The sequence below is a fragment of the Hypanus sabinus genome, chromosome 1 (genome assembly GCF_030144855.1).
Source record: "Hypanus sabinus isolate sHypSab1 chromosome 1, sHypSab1.hap1, whole genome shotgun sequence".
NCBI classification, from domain to species: Eukaryota; Metazoa; Chordata; class Chondrichthyes; order Myliobatiformes; family Dasyatidae; genus Hypanus; species Hypanus sabinus.
The window spans coordinates 71,530,821-71,550,117 of NC_082706.1; the positions used below are offsets into that span (position 1 = coordinate 71,530,821).

The 19,297-nt window shown below is 41.2% G+C and overlaps 2 protein-coding genes and 1 long non-coding RNA gene across 15 annotated transcripts in view; 2 read left to right on the plus strand and 1 right to left on the minus strand.

Annotated features, from left to right (window-relative positions):
• LOC132394637 (uncharacterized) overlaps window positions 1-4,403 on the minus strand; it is a 166,458-nt gene extending 162,055 nt beyond the window's left edge. For both annotated transcript variants that reach the window (XR_009512394.1, XR_009512393.1), the window contains exon 1: window positions 4,264-4,403. This is a non-coding gene — a long non-coding RNA (uncharacterized LOC132394637). The remainder of the gene's footprint in view (window positions 1-4,263) is intronic.
• Window positions 4,404-4,620: 217 nt separating this feature from the next.
• Window positions 4,621-19,297, plus strand: part of LOC132394572 (protein MTSS 1-like) — a 286,259-nt gene continuing 271,582 nt past the window's right edge. For 9 of the 12 annotated variants that reach the window (XM_059970876.1, XM_059970893.1, XM_059970901.1 and 6 more), the window contains exon 1: window positions 4,661-5,258. In XM_059970876.1, coding sequence (XP_059826859.1) covers window positions 5,187-5,258 — 72 coding nt within the window. In that variant the 5' untranslated portion in view covers window positions 4,661-5,186. Of the gene's footprint in view, window positions 5,259-19,297 lie in introns of all 12 variants that reach the window. The other 3 variants (XM_059970935.1, XM_059970926.1, XM_059970960.1) reach the window with 2 other exon arrangements.
• On the plus strand, window positions 13,608-17,804 carry LOC132394632 (uncharacterized). The gene is made up of 3 exons (XM_059970981.1): window positions 13,608-13,918; window positions 14,928-14,983; window positions 15,876-17,804. The coding sequence occupies exon 3, from the start codon at window positions 16,345-16,347 to the stop codon at window positions 17,167-17,169; it is 825 nt and encodes a 274-aa protein (XP_059826964.1). The 5' UTR covers window positions 13,608-13,918; window positions 14,928-14,983; window positions 15,876-16,344; the 3' UTR covers window positions 17,170-17,804.

Sequence of the window (19,297 nt, forward strand, 5' to 3'; positions counted from 1 at the left end):
CCAATGTCAGCACATCCTTTCTTAAATAAGGAGCCCAAAACTGCACACAGTATTCCAAGTGAGGTCTATAGAGTTTCAACATCACATCCCTGCTCCTATACTCTATTTCTCTAGAAATGAATGCCAACATTGCATTCGCCTTCTTCACCACCGACTCAACCTGGAGGTTAACCTTAAGGGTATCCTGCACGAGAACTCCCAAGTCCTGTTTCATCTCAGACTTTGAATTCTCTCCCCAGTTAGATAATAGTCTGCCCGTTTATTTCTTCTACCAAAGTGCATGACAGTTCACTTTCCAACATTGTAATTCATTTGCTAATTCTTTGCCCATTCCCCAATCTATCCAAGTCTCTCTGCAGACTCTCTGTTTCCTCAGCACTACTGGCCCCACCACAGATCTTTGTATCAACGACGAACTTAGCCACAAAGCCATTGATTCCATAATCCAAATCATTGATATGCAACGTAAAAAGAAGCAGCCCCATCACGGACCCCTGTGGAACACCACTGGTAACCAGCAGCCAACTAGAATGGGATCCCTTTATTCCCACTCTCTGTTTCCTGCCAATCAGCCAATGTTCTATCCATGTATGTAACTTTCCCGTAATTCCATGGACTCTTATCTTGTGCGACACCTTCTGAAAATCCAAATACACAACATCCATTGCATCTCCCTTGTCTAGCCTACTTGTGATTTCCTCAAAAAATTGCAATAGGTTTGTCAGGCAGGATTTTCCCTTAAGGAAACCATGCTGAGTTCTGCCTATCTTGTCATATGCCTCCAGGTACTCTGTAACCTCATCCTTAATAATCGATTCCAACAGCTTCCCAACCACCGATGTCAAGCAAACAGGTCTACAATTTCCTTTTTGCTTCCTTGCCCCCTTCTTAAATAGCGGAGTGATATTTGCCTTCCAGTCCTCTGGAACCAGGCCAGAATCCCAAGTTTTGAAATGACTTTTGAAAGATCATTGCTAATGCCTCTGCAGTCTCCATAGTTACTTCCTTTAGAACACAAAGGTACATTCCATCTGGTCCAGGAGATTTATCTACCCTTAGACTATTCAGCTTCCTGAGTACTTTCTCTGTCGTAATTGTGACTGTGCACACTTCTCTGACACCCTTGAGTGTCCAGTATACTACTGATGTCTTCCTCAGTGAAGACTGATGCAAAATACTCGTTCAGTTCCTCCGCCATTTCCTTATCTCCCATCACAATTTCTCCAGCATCATTTTCTATCAGTCCTATATCTACTCTCACCTGTCTTTTACTCTTTATATATTTGAAAAAGCTTTTAGTATCCTCTTTGATATTATTTATTAGCCTCAGTGTAGTTGTGTAGTTTTTGTATTGTTCATGTAGCACCATGGTCCTGAAAAATGTTATCTTGTTTTTAATGTGTACTGTACCAGCAGTTATGGTCAAAATGATAATAAAAAGTGACCTGACTTGACTTCCTTTCATAGTTCATCTTTTCCCTCTTAATGACCTTCTTAGTTTCCTTTTGTAAGCTTTTAAATACTTCCCAATGCTCTGCCTTCCCACTAATTTTTGCTTTTTTGTATGCGCTATCCTTTGGTTTTACTTTGGCTTTGACTTCTCTTGTCAGCCACGGTTGCATCCTTTTTCCACTCGAAAATTCCTTCTTTTTGGAATATATCTGTCTTGCACCTTCCTCACTTCTCGCATAAACTCCAGCCACTGCTGCTCTGCCATCCTTCCTGCTAGTGTCCCTTTCCAGTCAACTTTGGCCAGTTTGTCTTTCATGCCACTGTAACTTCCTTTACTCCACTGAAATAACGACACATCAGATTTCTGCCTCTTTCTCAAATTTCACAGTGAACTCAATCACATTATGATCACTGCCTCCTAAGGGTTCCTTCACCTCAATCTCTCTAATCGCCTCTGGTTCATTACACAATACCCAATCCATTACAACCGATCCCCTAGTAGGCTCAATAACAAGCTGTTCTAAAAAGCCATCTTGTAGACATTCTACAAATCCTCTCTCTTGAGATCCAGTGCCGACCTGATTTTCCCAATCCACTTGCATGTTAAGATCCCCCACAATTATCATCCACTGCCCTTCTGGCAAGCCTTTTCGATTTCCTGTTGTAATTTGTAGACCACATCACTGCAGCTGTTAGGAGGCCTGTATATAACTGCCATCAGGGTCCTTTTACCCCTGCGATTTCTTAGCTCAACCCATAAAGATTCTGCACCTTCCGATCCTATGTTACCTCTTTCTAATGATTTAATATCATTTCTTACCAATAAAGCCACGCCACCCCCTCTGCCGACCTGCCTATCCTCCCGATACACCATGTATCCTTGGACATTCAGCTCCCAGAGACATGCATCCTTTAGCCATGTCTTAGTGATGGCCACAGCATCATACCTGCCAATCTGTAGCTGCACAACAGGATCATCCACCTTATTCCTTATGCTGCGTACATTGAAGTATAACACCTTAGGTCAAGTATTTGGTACTTTCTGCTTTGATTGCACTGCAACTCATCCCAATGGCTGCAAATTTGCCCCATCACCTGCCTGACATCTTTACTGCTCACTATCTTAGATTTATCTCTGTTTTCCTCCTCCTCCACTCTATCATTCGGGTTCCCATCCTCCTGCCAAGTTAGTTTAAACCCTCTCTAACAGCTCTATTAAACCTTCCCGCCAGGATATTGGTCCCCTTCGGGTTCAGGTGTAACCCGTCCTTTTTGAACAGGTCATACTTCCCCCTGGAAGAGATCCCAATGATCCAACAATCTGAAGCTCTGCCCCCTGCATCAGTCTCTCAGCCACGCATTCATCTGCCTGATCCTTCTATTCTTGCCCTCGCTAGCACGTGGCACAGGTAGCAATCCTGAGATTACTACCCTGGAGGTACTGCTTCTCAGCTTCCTTCCTAACTCCCGGAAATCTCTCCTCAGGACCTCCTCCCTTTTCCTATCTATTTCATTGGTACCAACATGTATCAAGACAGCTGGCTGCTTGCCCTCTCTCTTCAGAATATTCTGGATCCGAGCTGAGACATCCGGTACCCTGGCATCTGGGAGGCAACACACCATGCGGGTATCTCAAACATGAGGAAATCTGCAGATGTTGGAAATTCAAGCAACACACACAAATGCTGGTGGAACGCAGCAGGCCAGGCAGCATCTATAGGGAGAAGCGCTGTCGATGATTCGGGCCAAGACCCTTCGTCAGGAAAGATATCCCTAACACTGTCTCTGAGGAGCTGTATCTCGGTGCACCTGACACAGATGTGGCCATCAGGGTGGCTGGAGGTCTCACAGGATTCCCACATCTGACACCCTGAACAAAACACTAACCCTACAGACATGCTACCTAATTCTACAGGAATGAAACAAGTTAAAATAAGTCCTCTCACCCACTGAACTCACCAAACACACAAACTTTTTAAATCATTAGCTCGTACCGTTAGCTGTGTGAGCCCTGCTGTTCCTCCATCTGTCCGGACCAATTCGCCAAGGGGAAAAAAAGACCTACTTCTAAGTTAATTAGATTAATTAAAGGAGCTGATCGGCCTTACCTGACTGGGATCAAGCTCGTCCTCAGCCTCTGCTCGCCGAAGCCTCTCAAGCCAAAGTCTTCCTACTCTGTCTCCCGCTCCGTTAATCTGCTCGTTTTTTAAACTTTCCCACTGTCTCAGAGGCCGACCTTCACATGCTTGCGCAGTCGTGTCCCGTTCAAACTGCTGAAGAAATGACCTTCCCCCTTTCAATCTACTCACTTTTTAAACTCTCCCACTGTTTCACAGTCACAAGTGTCTCCTGCCAAGCAGAGTGACCGCACTTGTCAGGAAAGATATTCCACAAAAGTAACAAAGTAGGCCTGAATGGAACAATTTGAAATTTTCAATGCTGTGTATGTCTATAGAGGATATAGTAATTGTATCATTTAGTACACTGTACACATATATTAAAGTTGAGATGCATTCTATAGTTAGTTGGAGTTCATAGCTAAGCAGGGAAGAGTGTTGTATATTTAATATTTCAGTATTATTTGAGAAATACTGTAAACATATTGGTTGATTAATCATTCTTTGTTGCTTATATAATGCATTGTGGGATATATGTAAAAAGTTCATCAATGGAACATCTCAGCATGCCAGCACGTCGTAACTGCACACCTTGATTAAAATAAAAATGAAATTAGAAACATAATTCCCAGTTCCTTATTTCTATTTCAAGTAGTTTTACATGTTCGAGTAACAAAACATAACAGAGACTGACCTGAAGCATTTGTTCACTCTCACCCTTCTGGGCACACGAATAATTTTTCTCTCGCATTGCCAACATCAACTCTTCAACAGATTTTGAGCACAAATGGACATCCGCACTACCTATCCAATGCCAGAACCCCAAAGGACACGCACCATCCATCCAAGCCCCAAGTCCCAGAGCCCACGTAGCAACAGCCCAGGCCCAAGCCCCAGCAAGTGCACCATCCATCCAACATCCGAGCCCTAGAGCTCACACACCATCACCCAACGTCGGAGTGCCAAAGGGCGCGCACACCATCCATCCAAAACCAGTCCCAGAAGACGAGCGTACCAACGCCGGAGCCGGAACCGATCGCGGTTGAAAGCCGTGACGTCAGATTACCCTGCTCTCCTGTGACGAGCGCCAATGGAGTACCATGAAGCCGAGCCGAGCTGAGGCCGCTCGCTTTGGGTTGATTGGTGAGCTTTTACTTTGAGGCAGGAAGAGGGGGGGGGGGAGCTTTCTCATACTCCAGCCCCCTGCTCTGGTTTTGTATGTGTGTGGGGAGGATCATTTCGTGCACTGAGTCGCTGCAGAAAGCAATCTTATTTTTAACCTCTACCCCGTGTGTTATTTTTACACGATCTGCCGCATGATGTCGACAGACAGAACAATGGATATTCTCAGCATTGCGGGGTAAATGCTGACCGCAGGGAATAAGAGTGCGTTTTCTTTTTGCAATCGTCCAACAATTACCCCTCATCATTAGCCTTTTGATTCCCACCACCCTTCCCCCCCACCCATAAGAAGCTTTTACTGTTAATTAGACGAACGATCATAACTGCTCGGCAGGTTGAGGGTTTGCGAAGGTTTTCCATTCCCTCCCTCTGAAGATACTGTGAAGGTATTTTATCCTTTCGTTTGTGGAGCCCAGCTGCGTTTTTATTGGAAAGATGGAGGCTGTTATAGGGAAGGAATGCAGTGCGCTTGGTGGATTATTTCAGACCATCATCGGCGACATGAAGGTTGGTGTCTTTCTATCCAATATGACCCTTAAGCAAATTAAATAAAATAAATTAAGCAAAAGGTTGTATTTGGTTTTTTTTAATTGGTAGAACCCTGATTGTTTCTATGCAAGAGAGCATTGGCCAGTAGATAGAGTGAGTTAATGGTAGGCTGTTGTGATGGAAACAGCTGTGTGTACTTTACAGGATTCCGATATTAATGCGATGGTGAATTTTAAAAATAACCAAATTTTACAGTCAAACACACAGAATACTGGAGGGACTCACTAGGTCATGCTGCATCTATAAAGCGAATAAACAGTTATTGTAATAAACTAAATTGTACAGTAAAATGCTTTAAACTCGCTGGCGTTCAGTTTGTTAATCCTTTTCGACGTTAATCATTTTGCAAAGAACAGTACAGTAATAGTTCGTAAACTGCACCTGTCACTTTCTAATAACATGCATACTGTACGTAAGTGGATTGCTTCGCTTTCCGTGCATATTCCATGCACAGAGGTGGATCATGAATCGCCTATTTCAACCGTAGAAATAAATAAGCAATTTGATTTGCAGTGACCGAATATTTAAACTGCAGTGCTATAAACGAATTCCTTTTAATGATGAAAGTTAAAGTACTTTGAAATGGTCTGGCGTCTTGACTTTCTTATTCAAATTTCATACTCTTTGAAATATTTAGACGAATCAAGTTAATATTTTTATAGCTTAGCTGACTTTCTGTAGTCAACTAAAAGCTGTCAACAGCTTTAAGTGGTTTTGTGCAGTTTCGTTGACTATCATGGAGATACTGAATCTTATGCTTGTATTGTAATGTGAACAAGCATTTTTGGAAAGTCCAATCTAGTAATTTGCATTGTGGAAAGCTTTGTATTCTGTATGTTTTTATTTTCACTGTATCTACTTTCATATTTTCATGTAACCCTGTTATGGTAATCGTTGAGAAGGATAATGTAATAACTTTTAATTAAATGCACTTTTGGTTGAAGTTCAGATTGTTCAGATATGTAATTTTTAAATTTCTAATTTCCTTGATCATTTTTGGTGGAAAAAATTCTTGCTGCCTTTGGGGTAACTAACATGATTTAACATTGGAATCATTGACTTTACCACTGGTAACTGCATAGTAATTTAATTTAGTAATGGTAATTTAATTTCTGATTTCAAAAGGAATTTTTTTTTGGGCTGTGCCTCTCATTTTCTACTTCTGAACGATGAAACAGGAACATGCTTGGGTCAGTCAACCTGCTGAACGAAACAGATCTAATTATTGACTGTTACTGGATAACCCTTTCAATGCAGACATTATTGAGAGGAGATAGTTTGTCCTTAGTTTGGTGAATGGGGGCAAATCAAACAGCCATGAATCTGTTTTAGCTTTTGGACCATTGATAAGGGTCCCTGTTCTATAGTTAAGAGAATAATAGGTGCTAATACTTTTTTTTTCTTGCCTAAACTTTAGTAATGGTGAGAGATCAATTGTATCACAGGCTGAGATCAATTAAGCAGCCTAGTGAGGAAAGAACCTGCAGCCTTGTCTCAGTGCCACAGTTTCATGGTATCCTCAGTTATATCTCACTAAATGTGGATTTAATTCCCAAATCTCTCTTTTACATCAAAAAAGGAACCAATGTTTGTTTCCTTTTCAGTCTGTCTTTTCACTTGGATCCCCAGTGTTCGCCCTTTGGCCTTCATTCAAGTCCTCAATTTTCTTGCATCAGCCTAGATTTTGGGTACCAATTGGCCATTATACTGAGGAGCTGGAATTGAGCCACTTCCTGATTTCATTTGCCATCCATTGTTCTTCTGTCAGAACAACTTGTGTTGATGTGGCAGTGTTGTATAAAGCCTCTCTGGGTTACCGAGGTTTTTTGCTTCTGTGGTTTTATTAAATGACGACTGATAAAGGTCTGAAAGACTGAATTCATTTGCAATTCTGCAAAACTTTCCATTTGTTTGAGGTTTGTTTGAGGTCATAAATGCAAATACATGTTACTTTCATTTCCATCCTTTTGCGATCAGATTGAATTGACTCGTAATGGAATCCTGAAGCAGATGGCTGCAGTTGGTGAATGGGATTATTTTGAACAGTGTTGGGGACAGGAAGGTTCTACACCTGTCTGTGACATTTTAGTGATCTTAAAGAAACACAACAGGTTTTTCTATTTGGAAACCGTTTTCCTTCTGCTTTTGGTCCCCAGGTAATGCATCAATTATTTCCAAGCTGCCTCCAATATCATTCTTAAATCACTTGGTGGGAAAGGAGGTATGAATCATACAAGTATGAGAATGGTGCATTGGGAGGATTAATTTCTCCCTGCATTCTCTTCCACCCCCACAATACCAAATAATCAAATTTGAAGACCAGAAACTTATTTGTGTTGAAGATCACAAACTAACTTCTGCCTGTCAATCCTGCATATTACACACTTAGTTAATTTATCTAGATACAAGCCTACAGACTTGGTGTGCAAAGTAGTTGTGAATGTGTTGTTGTTAAGCAGACTAAAGTTCACAATAAGCCTATGAACCTCTGCCTGGAGCATGTATGCTGCTAGTTTGAATTTGCAAAAGAGTGATTATTGCTGCAGCCTTAATCTGCATTAACTTCAGATTAAATTAAGAATACATTAGCCAATGACTTGTCTGTTGACATGGTACATTGTCTGCTGTGGGTACTGCGTGACAGCAGTTCATGTATGTGATACTCTGAATACGGTATATCTGGAGGTACTAAGATGCTTGGTGGTTGTACAATAGGCAAATCTTCAGCGGAGAAGAGGATCACCAGTTAAGACCATAAGATATAGGAGCAGAAGTAGGTCATTCAGCCCATCGTGTCTGCTCCGCCATTCAATCATGACTGATCCAATTCTTCTAGTCATCCCAACTCCCCTGTTTTCACTCCATACCCTTTGATGCCCTGGCTAATCAAGAACCTATCTATCTCTGCCTTAAATGCACTCAATGACTTGGCCTCCACAGCCACTTGTAAAAACAAATACCACAGATTTACCACCCTCTGTCTAAAATAATTTCTCAGCAGCTCTATTCAAAATGGATGTCCTTCAATCCTGAATTCTTGTCCTAGACTCCCCTACCATGGGAAATAATTTTGCCATATGTAATCTGTTCAAGCCATTTGTTTCTATGAGATCCCCCTCATTCTCCTGAACTCCAGGGAATACAGCCCAAGAGCTGCCGGATGTTGCTCATATGGTAACTCTTTCATTCCTGGAATTATCCTCAAGAATTTTCTCTGAACCCTCTCAAATGTCAGTATATCCTTTCTAAAATAAGGAGCCCAAAACTGCAAACAATACTCCAAATGTGGTCTCACGAGTGCCTCAACATCATATCCCTATACTTTTATATTCTATACCACTAGAAATGAATGCCCACATTGCATTTGCCGCCTTCACCACCGACTCAACCTGGAGGTTAACCTTTAGGGTATCCTGCACAAGTCCCAAGTCCCTTTGCATCTCTGCATTTTGAATTCTTTCTCCATCTAAGTAATAGTCTGCCTGTTTATTTCTTCCAGCAAAGTGCATGGCCATACACTTTCCAGTTTCCAAGCCTAGTAATTTCTAAGGTAGGGACGTGTTTGGCATAACTTTGTAGGCTGAAGGGCCTGTATTGTGCTGTAGGTTTTCTATGTTTCTATAACATTGTATTTTATTTACCGCTTTGCCCATTCCTCTGGAGTATCTAAGTCTCTCTACAGGCTCTCTGTTTCCTGAACACTTCCTGATCCTCCACCTATCTTTGTATCATTGGCAAATTTAGCCACAAATCCATTAATCCCATAGTCGAAATCAATGACCTACATTGTAAAAAGTAGTGGTTCCAACACTGACTCCTATGGAACTCCACTGGTAACCGGCTGCCAGCCGGAATGGGATCCCTTTATTCCCACTTCCTGCTTTCTGCCGATCAACCAATGCTCCACTCATGCTGGTAACTTCCCTGTAGTTCCATGGGCTCTTGTATTGCTAAGCAGTCTCATGGTGCGGCACCTTGTCAAAGGCCTTTTGAAAATCCAAGTACACCACATCCACTGCATCTCCTTTGTCTACAATGTTTATAATTTCCTCAAAAAATTGCAGTGGGTTAGTTGGGCAGGATTTTCCTTTCAGGAAACCATCCAGGTACTCTGTAATCTCATCCCTAACAATCAATTCCAATAATTTCCCAACCACTGATGTCAGGCTTACAGGTCTATAGTTTCCTTTCTGCTGCCTCGCACTGTTCTTAAATGGTGGAGTAACATCTGAAATTTTCCATTCATCCGTTACAATGCCAGAATCTATCAATTCTTGAAAGATCATTGTTAATGCCTCTGCAATTTCTCCAGCTACTTTCTTCAGAACTTGAGGGTGCATTCCATCAGGTCCAGGAGATTTATCCACCCTCAGATCATTAAGCCTCCTGAGCACTTTCTCAATCGTAATTTTCACTGCACGTACTTCATTTCCCTGATAACTCTTGAATGTCTGATATACTGCAGATGTCTTCCACTGTGAAAACTGATGAAAATACGCATTCAGTTCCTCTGCCATCTCTGCGTCTCTCGTTACAATACTTCCAGTGTCATTTTCTATTGGTCCTATATCTACCCTCTTTTACTTTCGATATATTTAAAGAAGCTTTTAGTATCTTTTTTGATATTAATCGCCAGCTTCCATTCATAATCCATCTTTTCCTTCTTAAACCAGTTTAGTTTCCTTCTACAAGTTTTTAAAAGCTTCGCAATCCTCTATGTTGCTACTAACTTTGTATTCATTGTATTCCCTCTCTTTTGCTTTTACTTTGGCTCTGACTTCACTTGTCAGCCACTGTAGTGTCATTGTTCCATTTGAAAATTTCTTCTGTGCTTTCTAATCATTGACTGGGAAATTGTTGAACCAGGCTGCCATCTAATATGCCAATTAGATTATTTTAAATAGTGTTTGAGAATGGATAAATTATATATGACAAGAAATACTCTGTTTTTAGAGCTTGACTATTTCAATTGACTCTCCTTCACTAACATGCAAATAAGGAGACCTGTGACCTTCAAAGCTGACCTGAATTTAATTGGATTCCATGTATTTGTATTTTTTATTTGGCGATTCAGTATAACCTTCTGGTCCTTCAGGTGAGGCCACCCAAGCAAACCCCGACAAACTCAATTAACTCAGCCTAATCACAGGACAATTTGTAATGACCAATTAACCTGTCCATCTTTGGACTATGTATGTGGGAGGAAACCAGAGCACCTGGATTAAACACATGCATTCTACGGGGAGAACGTTCAGAGATGCCTTACAAAATGGTACCAGAATTGAACTCCGAACTCTGGAGCACCCTGAGCTGTAACAGTGTCACGCTAACCTCTATGCTACTATGGTGCAAACTTAAGTTGATTGGAGTTGATACCAGTCAAATGGAAGGTAGTCTGTTTTCTTGAAATGATAGTGCTGTAGCGGTGTGCTACACGCAGCGCTAAAATAACGATACGGAGTCGGTAAACTGCAGTTAAAGAAAGATTTTATTCGAACTTCACAGCCTTGCTTTAAAGCCTCCCTGATCCCGCCCTCCCCGGGCGCGGATGCTGTAGGGGCACGTACTCACGATCCCCCGCAGGCTTTTCCCTTTGTTGGTGAAGCAGAGCTGGTGCCCTTTTGGGACTGGCTTTTGTGCCGGTGCGCTGGCTATTTGTGAGCCGGTTCGAGTGCGCTAGGAAGTGGGTCGCCACAGTACTAGCTTTAAACTCTGCATACTTTTGCTTTGTGGCTTCAATTTCCATGACTTCAATGTTTTCTTGTCCTGTTGATTGTATTTTTCTGTACAATATCTCTTAGAAACATAGAAAATCTACAACACATTTCAGGCTCTTTGGCCCACAATGTTGTGTCGACCATGTAGCCTACTCTCGAAACTGCCCAGGTTTTCCATATCGCATATTTTTCTAAGCTCCGTGTACCTAGCTAAGAATCTCTTAAAAGATGTGGCAATGAGTATTATCTAATGTAGGATACAAAACGTGTTTTGTTTTTCAGTTTGTTGTGGTAATATTGTATAGCTGAATGTAGCAACTTTGTCAATGATGACACAGTCAGTATTTGTGTTTTTTCCCATTCAGTAGGGAATGGTAAAAATTACATCAAAGTTACAACAAAGCCTTTGGAAATATTTCTGTGTATTTTCAACATTCTTTGAAAATTTTTATAATTGAAATTTTAAGATTTTGAAAGTTGTTTTTTTGCCTCCTCACCCCTTTCCCAATTTTAAAGCAAGTGGATGAGATTTCCTAATCCCTTCCCTCAGTACAGCAAAATTGTAACATATTGTCATAATTCAGACTACTGTACAGAATTGTGACCTCTGCTTTGTTTAGCCCATGATAATGACTCTAATCTTATGCAGACCACAATGTCTGGTGTTGCATATGTATGTATAAACCGAATAACAAGAGGTGTGTTTTCTGAGGGGCTGGATGTTGCAAAACGAAGTGAGAGTTAAAAAGCTTCTGTCAAGCCTTTGGAGTAGTGGTCACCAACCTTTTTAAGCCCAAGAACCCCTACCTCGGCCTTAGTGAAAGGCGAGATCGACCCCAGATCAATTAGTTACACGCATGCGCACCGGGGCAGAAAGACCGGAAGTAAAAATCTGGCAACCCGGAAGTAGAAAGAGTGTATAAACACTAGAGGTACCCACCCGTTTTTTGCACCACGGACCAGTTTAATATTGATAATATTATTGTTAACCAGCCGACGGCGGGGGGGGGGGGGGGTGTTAAACACGACGGGAATACAGCGATACTCGAAGCAGGTTCCTTATGTCCAGTCTATTCCGCAATTTTGCGGCTCTCGGCACTTAGCTGCTGTCCTGCGCTGCTCATGTTTTTTTCTGCTGAAAAAACTCAACGGTTTTGTCTTTAAGTGCTGGGTGCTTGGACTCAGGGTGCCGAAGCAATTTTGAGGGCTTCGTTGCCTCATTAGACAGCTTCCAGGCCTGAACTCCGGCCTCCTGTCCACCTGGTGCCAGATGCCTTGGCCAGGTGCGGTTGGTCGTAGATTGGGTGAGAGGACAAGATCAGGGCCGGAGGTTCCCATGCTGGGGCCGCAGTGGTTGCAGTCTGGAGAGAGCGAGTGATCGAGCGAGGAGTGCGTTAGGACACGCGCCCGCCCCCATCTTGTAGGATCTATGGGCCGACAAAAGTTTGTTTCAGTAGATTGCAGCAAGGTAGCTGCTCTGATACTTTGAAATGCTGAGCCCGAGTTAGAAAGATCTCTAATTGCCAAACCTGTCATCCTTGTAATGTTTTCATTCACCTTGATAATAAGGGATATCCCATGGTAATAGCTCAAAATAAGGCTTTTTTTTAAAGAAAGGAGCAGTGGATCTGAGTTGGTCTTCATTAGTAACCTATTTGTGTCAGATCCATTGAGGGTTCAGGCACTTCTATGCTGACTCCACTGTGAAAATACTGAACTATGTAATTATAGAATGTCCCTGGAAAGAAAATTTTCAAATAGTTATTATGTGTCTTTCTCTGATAGAAAAATGTGATTAATTTAAATTTATATCGTCATTTGTAAATTTTGCCAGTAAGTTTGGTATTACAGTATTTCGCCCATTTGTGATTGGAAACTTTGAAGATGTAAATATATTTGTGATATATTGCTACAAAAGTGCTAGGCGATTTCACATATAATTGTTGTTTCAACTTAGTTGTAATATTGAGGTGAACAGAGGGTTGATGGGACAAGAAAATTGGGGATGAAATGCCCTTGAAAGGGGTTCATAGAATCAGAATTATTATCACTGGCATGTGATGTCAAATTTGTTAACTTAGCAGCAACTGTTCAATGCAATACATAATCTAGCAGAGAGAAAAAAATAAAAATAATAATTATAAGACAAACAAGTAAATCAATTGCATATATTGAATAGATTTTTAAAAAATACAAGAACAGAAATATTGTATATTTAAAAAAAGTGATGTATGTCCAAAAAATTCAATGTCCATTTAGGAATCGGATGGCAGAGGGGAAGAAGCTGTTCCTGAATCACTGAGTGTGTGCCTTCAGGCTTCTGTACCTCCTACCTGATGGTAACAGTGAGAAAAGGGCACGCCCTGGGTGCTGGAGGTCCTTAGTAATGGACGCTGCCTTTCTGAAGATGTCCTGGGTACTTTGTAGGCTAGTGCCCAAGATGGAGCTGACTATATTTACAGCTCTCTGCAGCTTCTTTTGGTTCTGTGCAGTATCGCCCACCCCCACCATACCAGACAGTGATGCAGCCTGTCAGAATGCATCTATAGAAGTTTTTGAGTGTATTTGTTGACATGCCAAATCTCTTCAAACTCCTAACAAAAGTATAGCCGCTACCTTGCCTTCTTTATAACTAAATTGATATGTTGGAATCAGGTTAGATCCTGAGGGATCTTGACACCCAGGAACTTGAAGTTGCTCACTTTCTCCACTTCTGATCCCTCTAGGAGGATTGGTATGTGTTCCTTTGTCTTACCCTTCCTGAAGTCCACAATCAGCTCTTTGGTCTTACTGACGTTGAAGTGCCAGGTTGTTGCTGAGGCACCATTCCACTAATTGGCATATCTCACTCCTGTACGCCCTCTTGTCACCACCTGAGATTCTACCAACAATGGTTGTATTGTAAGTAAATTTATAGATGGTATTTGAGCTATGCCTAGCTGCACCGTCATGTGTATATAGAGAGTAGAGCAGTGGGCTAAGCACACACCACTGAGGTGAGCCAGTGTTGATCGTCAGTGAGGAGGATATGCTATCACCAACCTGCACAGATTGTGGTCTTACAGTTGGGAAGTCGAGGATCCAATTGCAGAGGGAGGTACAGTAATAGGAATATATCATTTTGCCATTTGAACATTGAATTAGACCAATTAGAGATCAGTTTCATTTGACAGCTGTTGCTCCATATCCTTTTGGAATGATTTAAAAACTATAATTTCCAAAATATTTGGTCTCCCTCTTGTTTTCATTGATCTATTGTAGACATAATTACTTTCAAAAGACAGCCAAGGTTTGTTGGCTGCATCATTGTTGCTATGGTATCTGAGGTGCTAGGATACCAGCATGAGTTTAATGTGCCCAGATGTTGTAATATGAAGTCCAAGGCAGTATGTTGGTGCTCTACTATTTTAAAGTGTGCAGTTTACACGCTGTTCTTTTTGAATTTACCCAGTGAGCATTGCCATTCTGCTTAAATCTAGTATTAAGAAAGAAATGTAATTGGGAATGTGAATCCCTCATATCATTGGAGCATTTTATAAACAAATCTGATTTATTCATTCTACTATGCTATAACTTTAATTCGTAAGCAAGAATAAAGCATGCAGTGATAACCATCAAGAACAACAGAACTCATTAAATGTTAAAACAGACACAGACTGTTTCACCAATGGATATTGACCAATTGCTGTCCAATCTCCAGATTATAATAGCTGGTGCTTTATGTGTTGATTTGTGCTGCTAATAAGAATATCTTGTATATCTCCTGACAGCTCATGACTGCTGTCGCGTATCTAATGACAGACTACAATCTATTCCTTATGAATGAAAGATAATTATAATATGATTAAGCAAAGTTAGCATTGTTTTTGGATAGAAGCCATTTTTATAGATCAACTTTTTTAACCAACAGGGCAAACTAAGGAGAGCCAGCAGATGTAATGTATGAAGGTGTATAAGAGACATTTGGTAAGATACTTATCAGAGGTTGTTTGTTACATATTTTTGTGGTAGTTATATGTGAGAAAAGTCAAAAGTTTGATTAAAGGCTTGAAGACAGTAGAAATAAATGTTCCACTTTCAGCTTGGCAAGTTGCCACAATTGCTGCTAACCAAGCTCTTGGCTATTTACATTCTGAAGTGATGACTTTTGCATTGGCTGTGGATCCAGAGGGGGGATCCGTGGATTTGTGCGCCACTTAGACAGAAGTCGGGGGCTGATCACCCAAGGCTGGGTTGCCTGGGCGAGGGTGTCTGATGATTAAAGACCCGAAACATCCTACAACCCTGGGTTCATCACTGAAGAGTACAATCAATCCAAATTTGTGACATTAAAAAATGAAGCGGAAAGCTAAATGAGTTTAAGTGAACGAGAATTATCAAATGCCGTATATTATGGGAAGATTTGGAATTCTAGTACAAGAAAGTTGTTTTAGAATGACACAAAACAAGTTAACATTAATGACTCTGGTACACATATTTATACCGAACAATTAGAAAGTCAGATGATACTTATGACCTTGATTGCAAATGAATTCAAGATTGAAGTTTCCCCTGCTATGATTTTTACAGGGTTTTGGCAAGATGCAATGTAGAGAGTTCTGCAGTTTTCGCCCCTGTGTCTCTGGGCGGATATAGTTGGAAGTGGTGCAGTGTAGATTCATTGGATTAATTCCAGGGCTGAGAGGGTTATTCTGTAATGGAACAATGAGTGTGATTGGCATATGTTCAGGGGAATCCAGTAAAATGACAAATGATCTCATTGAGCATGCAAGATTGGAAGAGTGATTAATAGGGTAGATGTAAAGAGATTAGTTATACTCAACATTGTATATTAAATTTTAATTTTCTGTTTGTACAGCACAGCTTCAAATTTTTAAATACTTTGCTGTGGAGGAAACTGGATGCGAATTGCCATGTATGGATTCCATTCTCTTTATGCGCAGCTGGAAATGTCCTGTGGGTTTTTGTTTTAGAATTGAGTTCTACCCATGACTCTTCCACCAAGTGAAAGCAACTTAGAGATTTGGATGCCTAAAATTTGAGCTGGGCTTTGGCACATTTAGCTTATTAATGGAATCTCACAGACTAGTGTCCAAAATATAAAATATCCGACTGCATGACTTGAGTCCTGAAGAAGGGTCATGGCCTGAAATGTTGACTGTTCATTCATTAAAATAGATGTTGCCTGGGTTTTCAAGATGGCGGCGCAGTGAGAAGTATGCTTTGCTGAGCCCAGCACCGCAACACTGATAATGTAAACCTATAAACCTATGTTTCAACTTTTTTTAAAAAATGCTCAGGTGTCAGATTTAATGATATGAACATTGATGAGTTTTTTTAGCTGCTTGAACACCATGCCATCGAAAGGTACCAAAAAGGCAGCCAAGATGGGCTACACAGAGCGCTCGCCTGGGGCTGAGGAGCTAGCTACTGCCAGCTACACTAACTCGTTGGACCCTGCTTTTTGTCAAGTAATTCGGGAAGTTACGGAGAACATACTCAAAATGATTGATGAAAAGCTGGCTCCACACTCTCGAACACTCCAAAACCACACATTGGAACTTAAAAATCTTGATACAAGAACAACCGAGGCCGAGGGCCGAGTCTCCGTGGTAGAGACCGTAACTGATCAAGCCCAAAGCTGCATCTGGGCGCTGGAAAAGCAAGTTCAAAACCTGTCTGATTATATCGATGACCTTGAGAACAGAGGTAGGAGAAAGAATGTACGAATCATTGGTCTACCTGAAGGTACAGAAGGCAGCCAGCCAGCAAAGTTTTTTAAGGGCTGGCTGCCTAATTTCCTTGATTTGGAAACCAAGGCTGGACGCATTACAGTGGAAAGAGCTCACCAGACGCTGGCACCAAAACCAGGTCCAAGCCAATGCTCTCGACCCGTCCTCGTGCGGTTCCATAATTTCGGTGATAAGCAAAGAGCGATGGAGGCTTTGAGGCACCACGGAACTGATGCCCAGGCTTTAATATATGAGGGATTCAGGTTTATGCTTTTTTCAAGATTTTTTGGCAGCCGTTATTCAGAACCGCAAGGAATTCGACCAGGTAAAGAAGTGGCTGAGAGAATCTGGAATCCAGTACTTTATGCAATACCCAGCGACGCTGAAAATCACCTACAACAGGACCACCAAGATATTTGATTGTCCTGGCAAAGCTAAAACTTTTGTGAACACGTTGGGGTAAAAAATGTATACAGTATATTGTGTAGACCTGGTGATGGATGATACCATGCTTGATGGTCACGTTATTTTACCTTTTCATTACTCAACTGCAAGATATCTTGTAGGATGGGTAACATGTTTGTTTTGATTAATACAGTTTCATTATTTGTTTAAATTAGCGGTGCTGCTCCAGCCTGAAGGAGTTTAAACATGACGGTAACAAATTGATGGATTGATAAATTATGCCGTTTTCATTTTTGACTGTGTTAAATGCCATATTGGCAGTGGCGCAGAATATGGAGTGCTAGAAGATTCAGATATCCCCTTTAAGTGTGGGGTAAGTCCTGTTGGCAATTTGCTTTTGTGTGTGTGTTTTTTAATTTATGTATTACTGCTCAGCTGATCTTAAGCTGGGTTTCTTCTCCTCCGGAGTCTCGTCATTGTTATAAAGGGATATGACCCATAATACATTAAAATTGTGCACTTGGAACATTAAGAGGAGTCATTCACCAATCAAGAGAAAGAAAATCCTACTAAACCTGAGAAAGGAAAGGGTATAACCTTATTGCAGGAGACACATTTAAATGATAAAAAACATTTAAAACTGCAACAGCGTGGATTTGTTCGTCTATTTTTCATATTTTAATACCAGGAGTGGGGGGGGGGGGGGCTGGCCATTTTAATTAGGAAGAACTTACTTTTTAAGTTATTAGACTGCATTAAGGATAAGTATGGGAGATTTATAATTGTTAAGGCTTCAATATTTGGAGAGGAATATGGTATTCTCAATGTTTACTGCCCTCCAGCTCATCCTCTCAAATTCCTAACAGATGCTTTTTCCAAACTTACCAGCTTTTCAATACAACATTATTGTAGGTGGGGATTTTAATTGTTTCATGGACCCATTGACGGACAGAGTGCCTAGTGGTCCCCCATTGCTCTCCTCACAGTCCAAACAAATCATGGGCTTATGTGGAGAACTAGGACTTGTGGATGTCTGAAGGAGGTTACATCCCTCAGACAAAGACTTCGTATTTTTTTTCTAAATCACACAAGTGTTACACCAGAATAGACTTTTTTCTAACCCCAAAAACGCTCCCAGATTTAGTTGTATCCTGCACAATTGGAAATATCACTATTTCTGACCATGCAGCAGTACATTTAAATATTAAGCCCAAAGATAATTAACCGTATAACAATTACAGCACGTAAACAGGCCATCTCGGCCCTTCTAGTCCATGCTGAACGCTGACTCTCACCTAGTCCCACCTACCTGCACTCAGCCCATAACCCTCCATTCCTTTCCTGTCCATATACCTATCCAATTTTTTTAAAGTGACAAAATCGAACCTGCCTCTACCACTTCTACTGGAAACTCGTTCCACACAGCTAACACTCTCTGAGTAAAGAAGTTCCTCCTTGTGTTACCCCTAAACTTCTGCCCCTTAACTCTCAACTCGTCCTCTTGTTTGAATCTCCCCTACTCCCCTCAACCTACTGCGCTCCAAAGAATAAGGACCTAACTTGTTCAACCTTTCTCTGTAACTTAGGTGCTGAAACCCAGGTAACATTCTAGTAAATCTTCTCTGTACTCTCTCCATTTTGTTGACATCTTTCCTGTAATTCGCTGACCAGAACAATACTCCAAATTTGGCATTACCAATGCCTTGTACAATTCTAACATTACATCCCAACTCCTATACTCAATGCTCTGATTTATAAAGGCCAGCATACCAAAAGCTTTCTTCACCACCCTATCCACATGAGATTCCACCTTCAGGGAACTATGCTTCATTATTCCTAGATCACTCTGTTCTACTGCGTTCTTCAATGTCCTACCATTTACCATGTATGTCCTATTTTGATTAGTCCTACCAAAATGTAGCACCTCACACTTATCAGCATTAAACTCCATCTGCCATCTTTCAACCCATTCTAACTGGCTTAAATCTCTCTGCAAACTTTGAAAACCTACTTCATTATCCACAATGAAGTGGATAATCTTATTATCAAATGCGTACTTACTAATCCAATTTACCACCCCATCATCCAGATCATTAATGTATATGACAAACAACATTGGACCAAGTACAGATCCCTGAGGCAC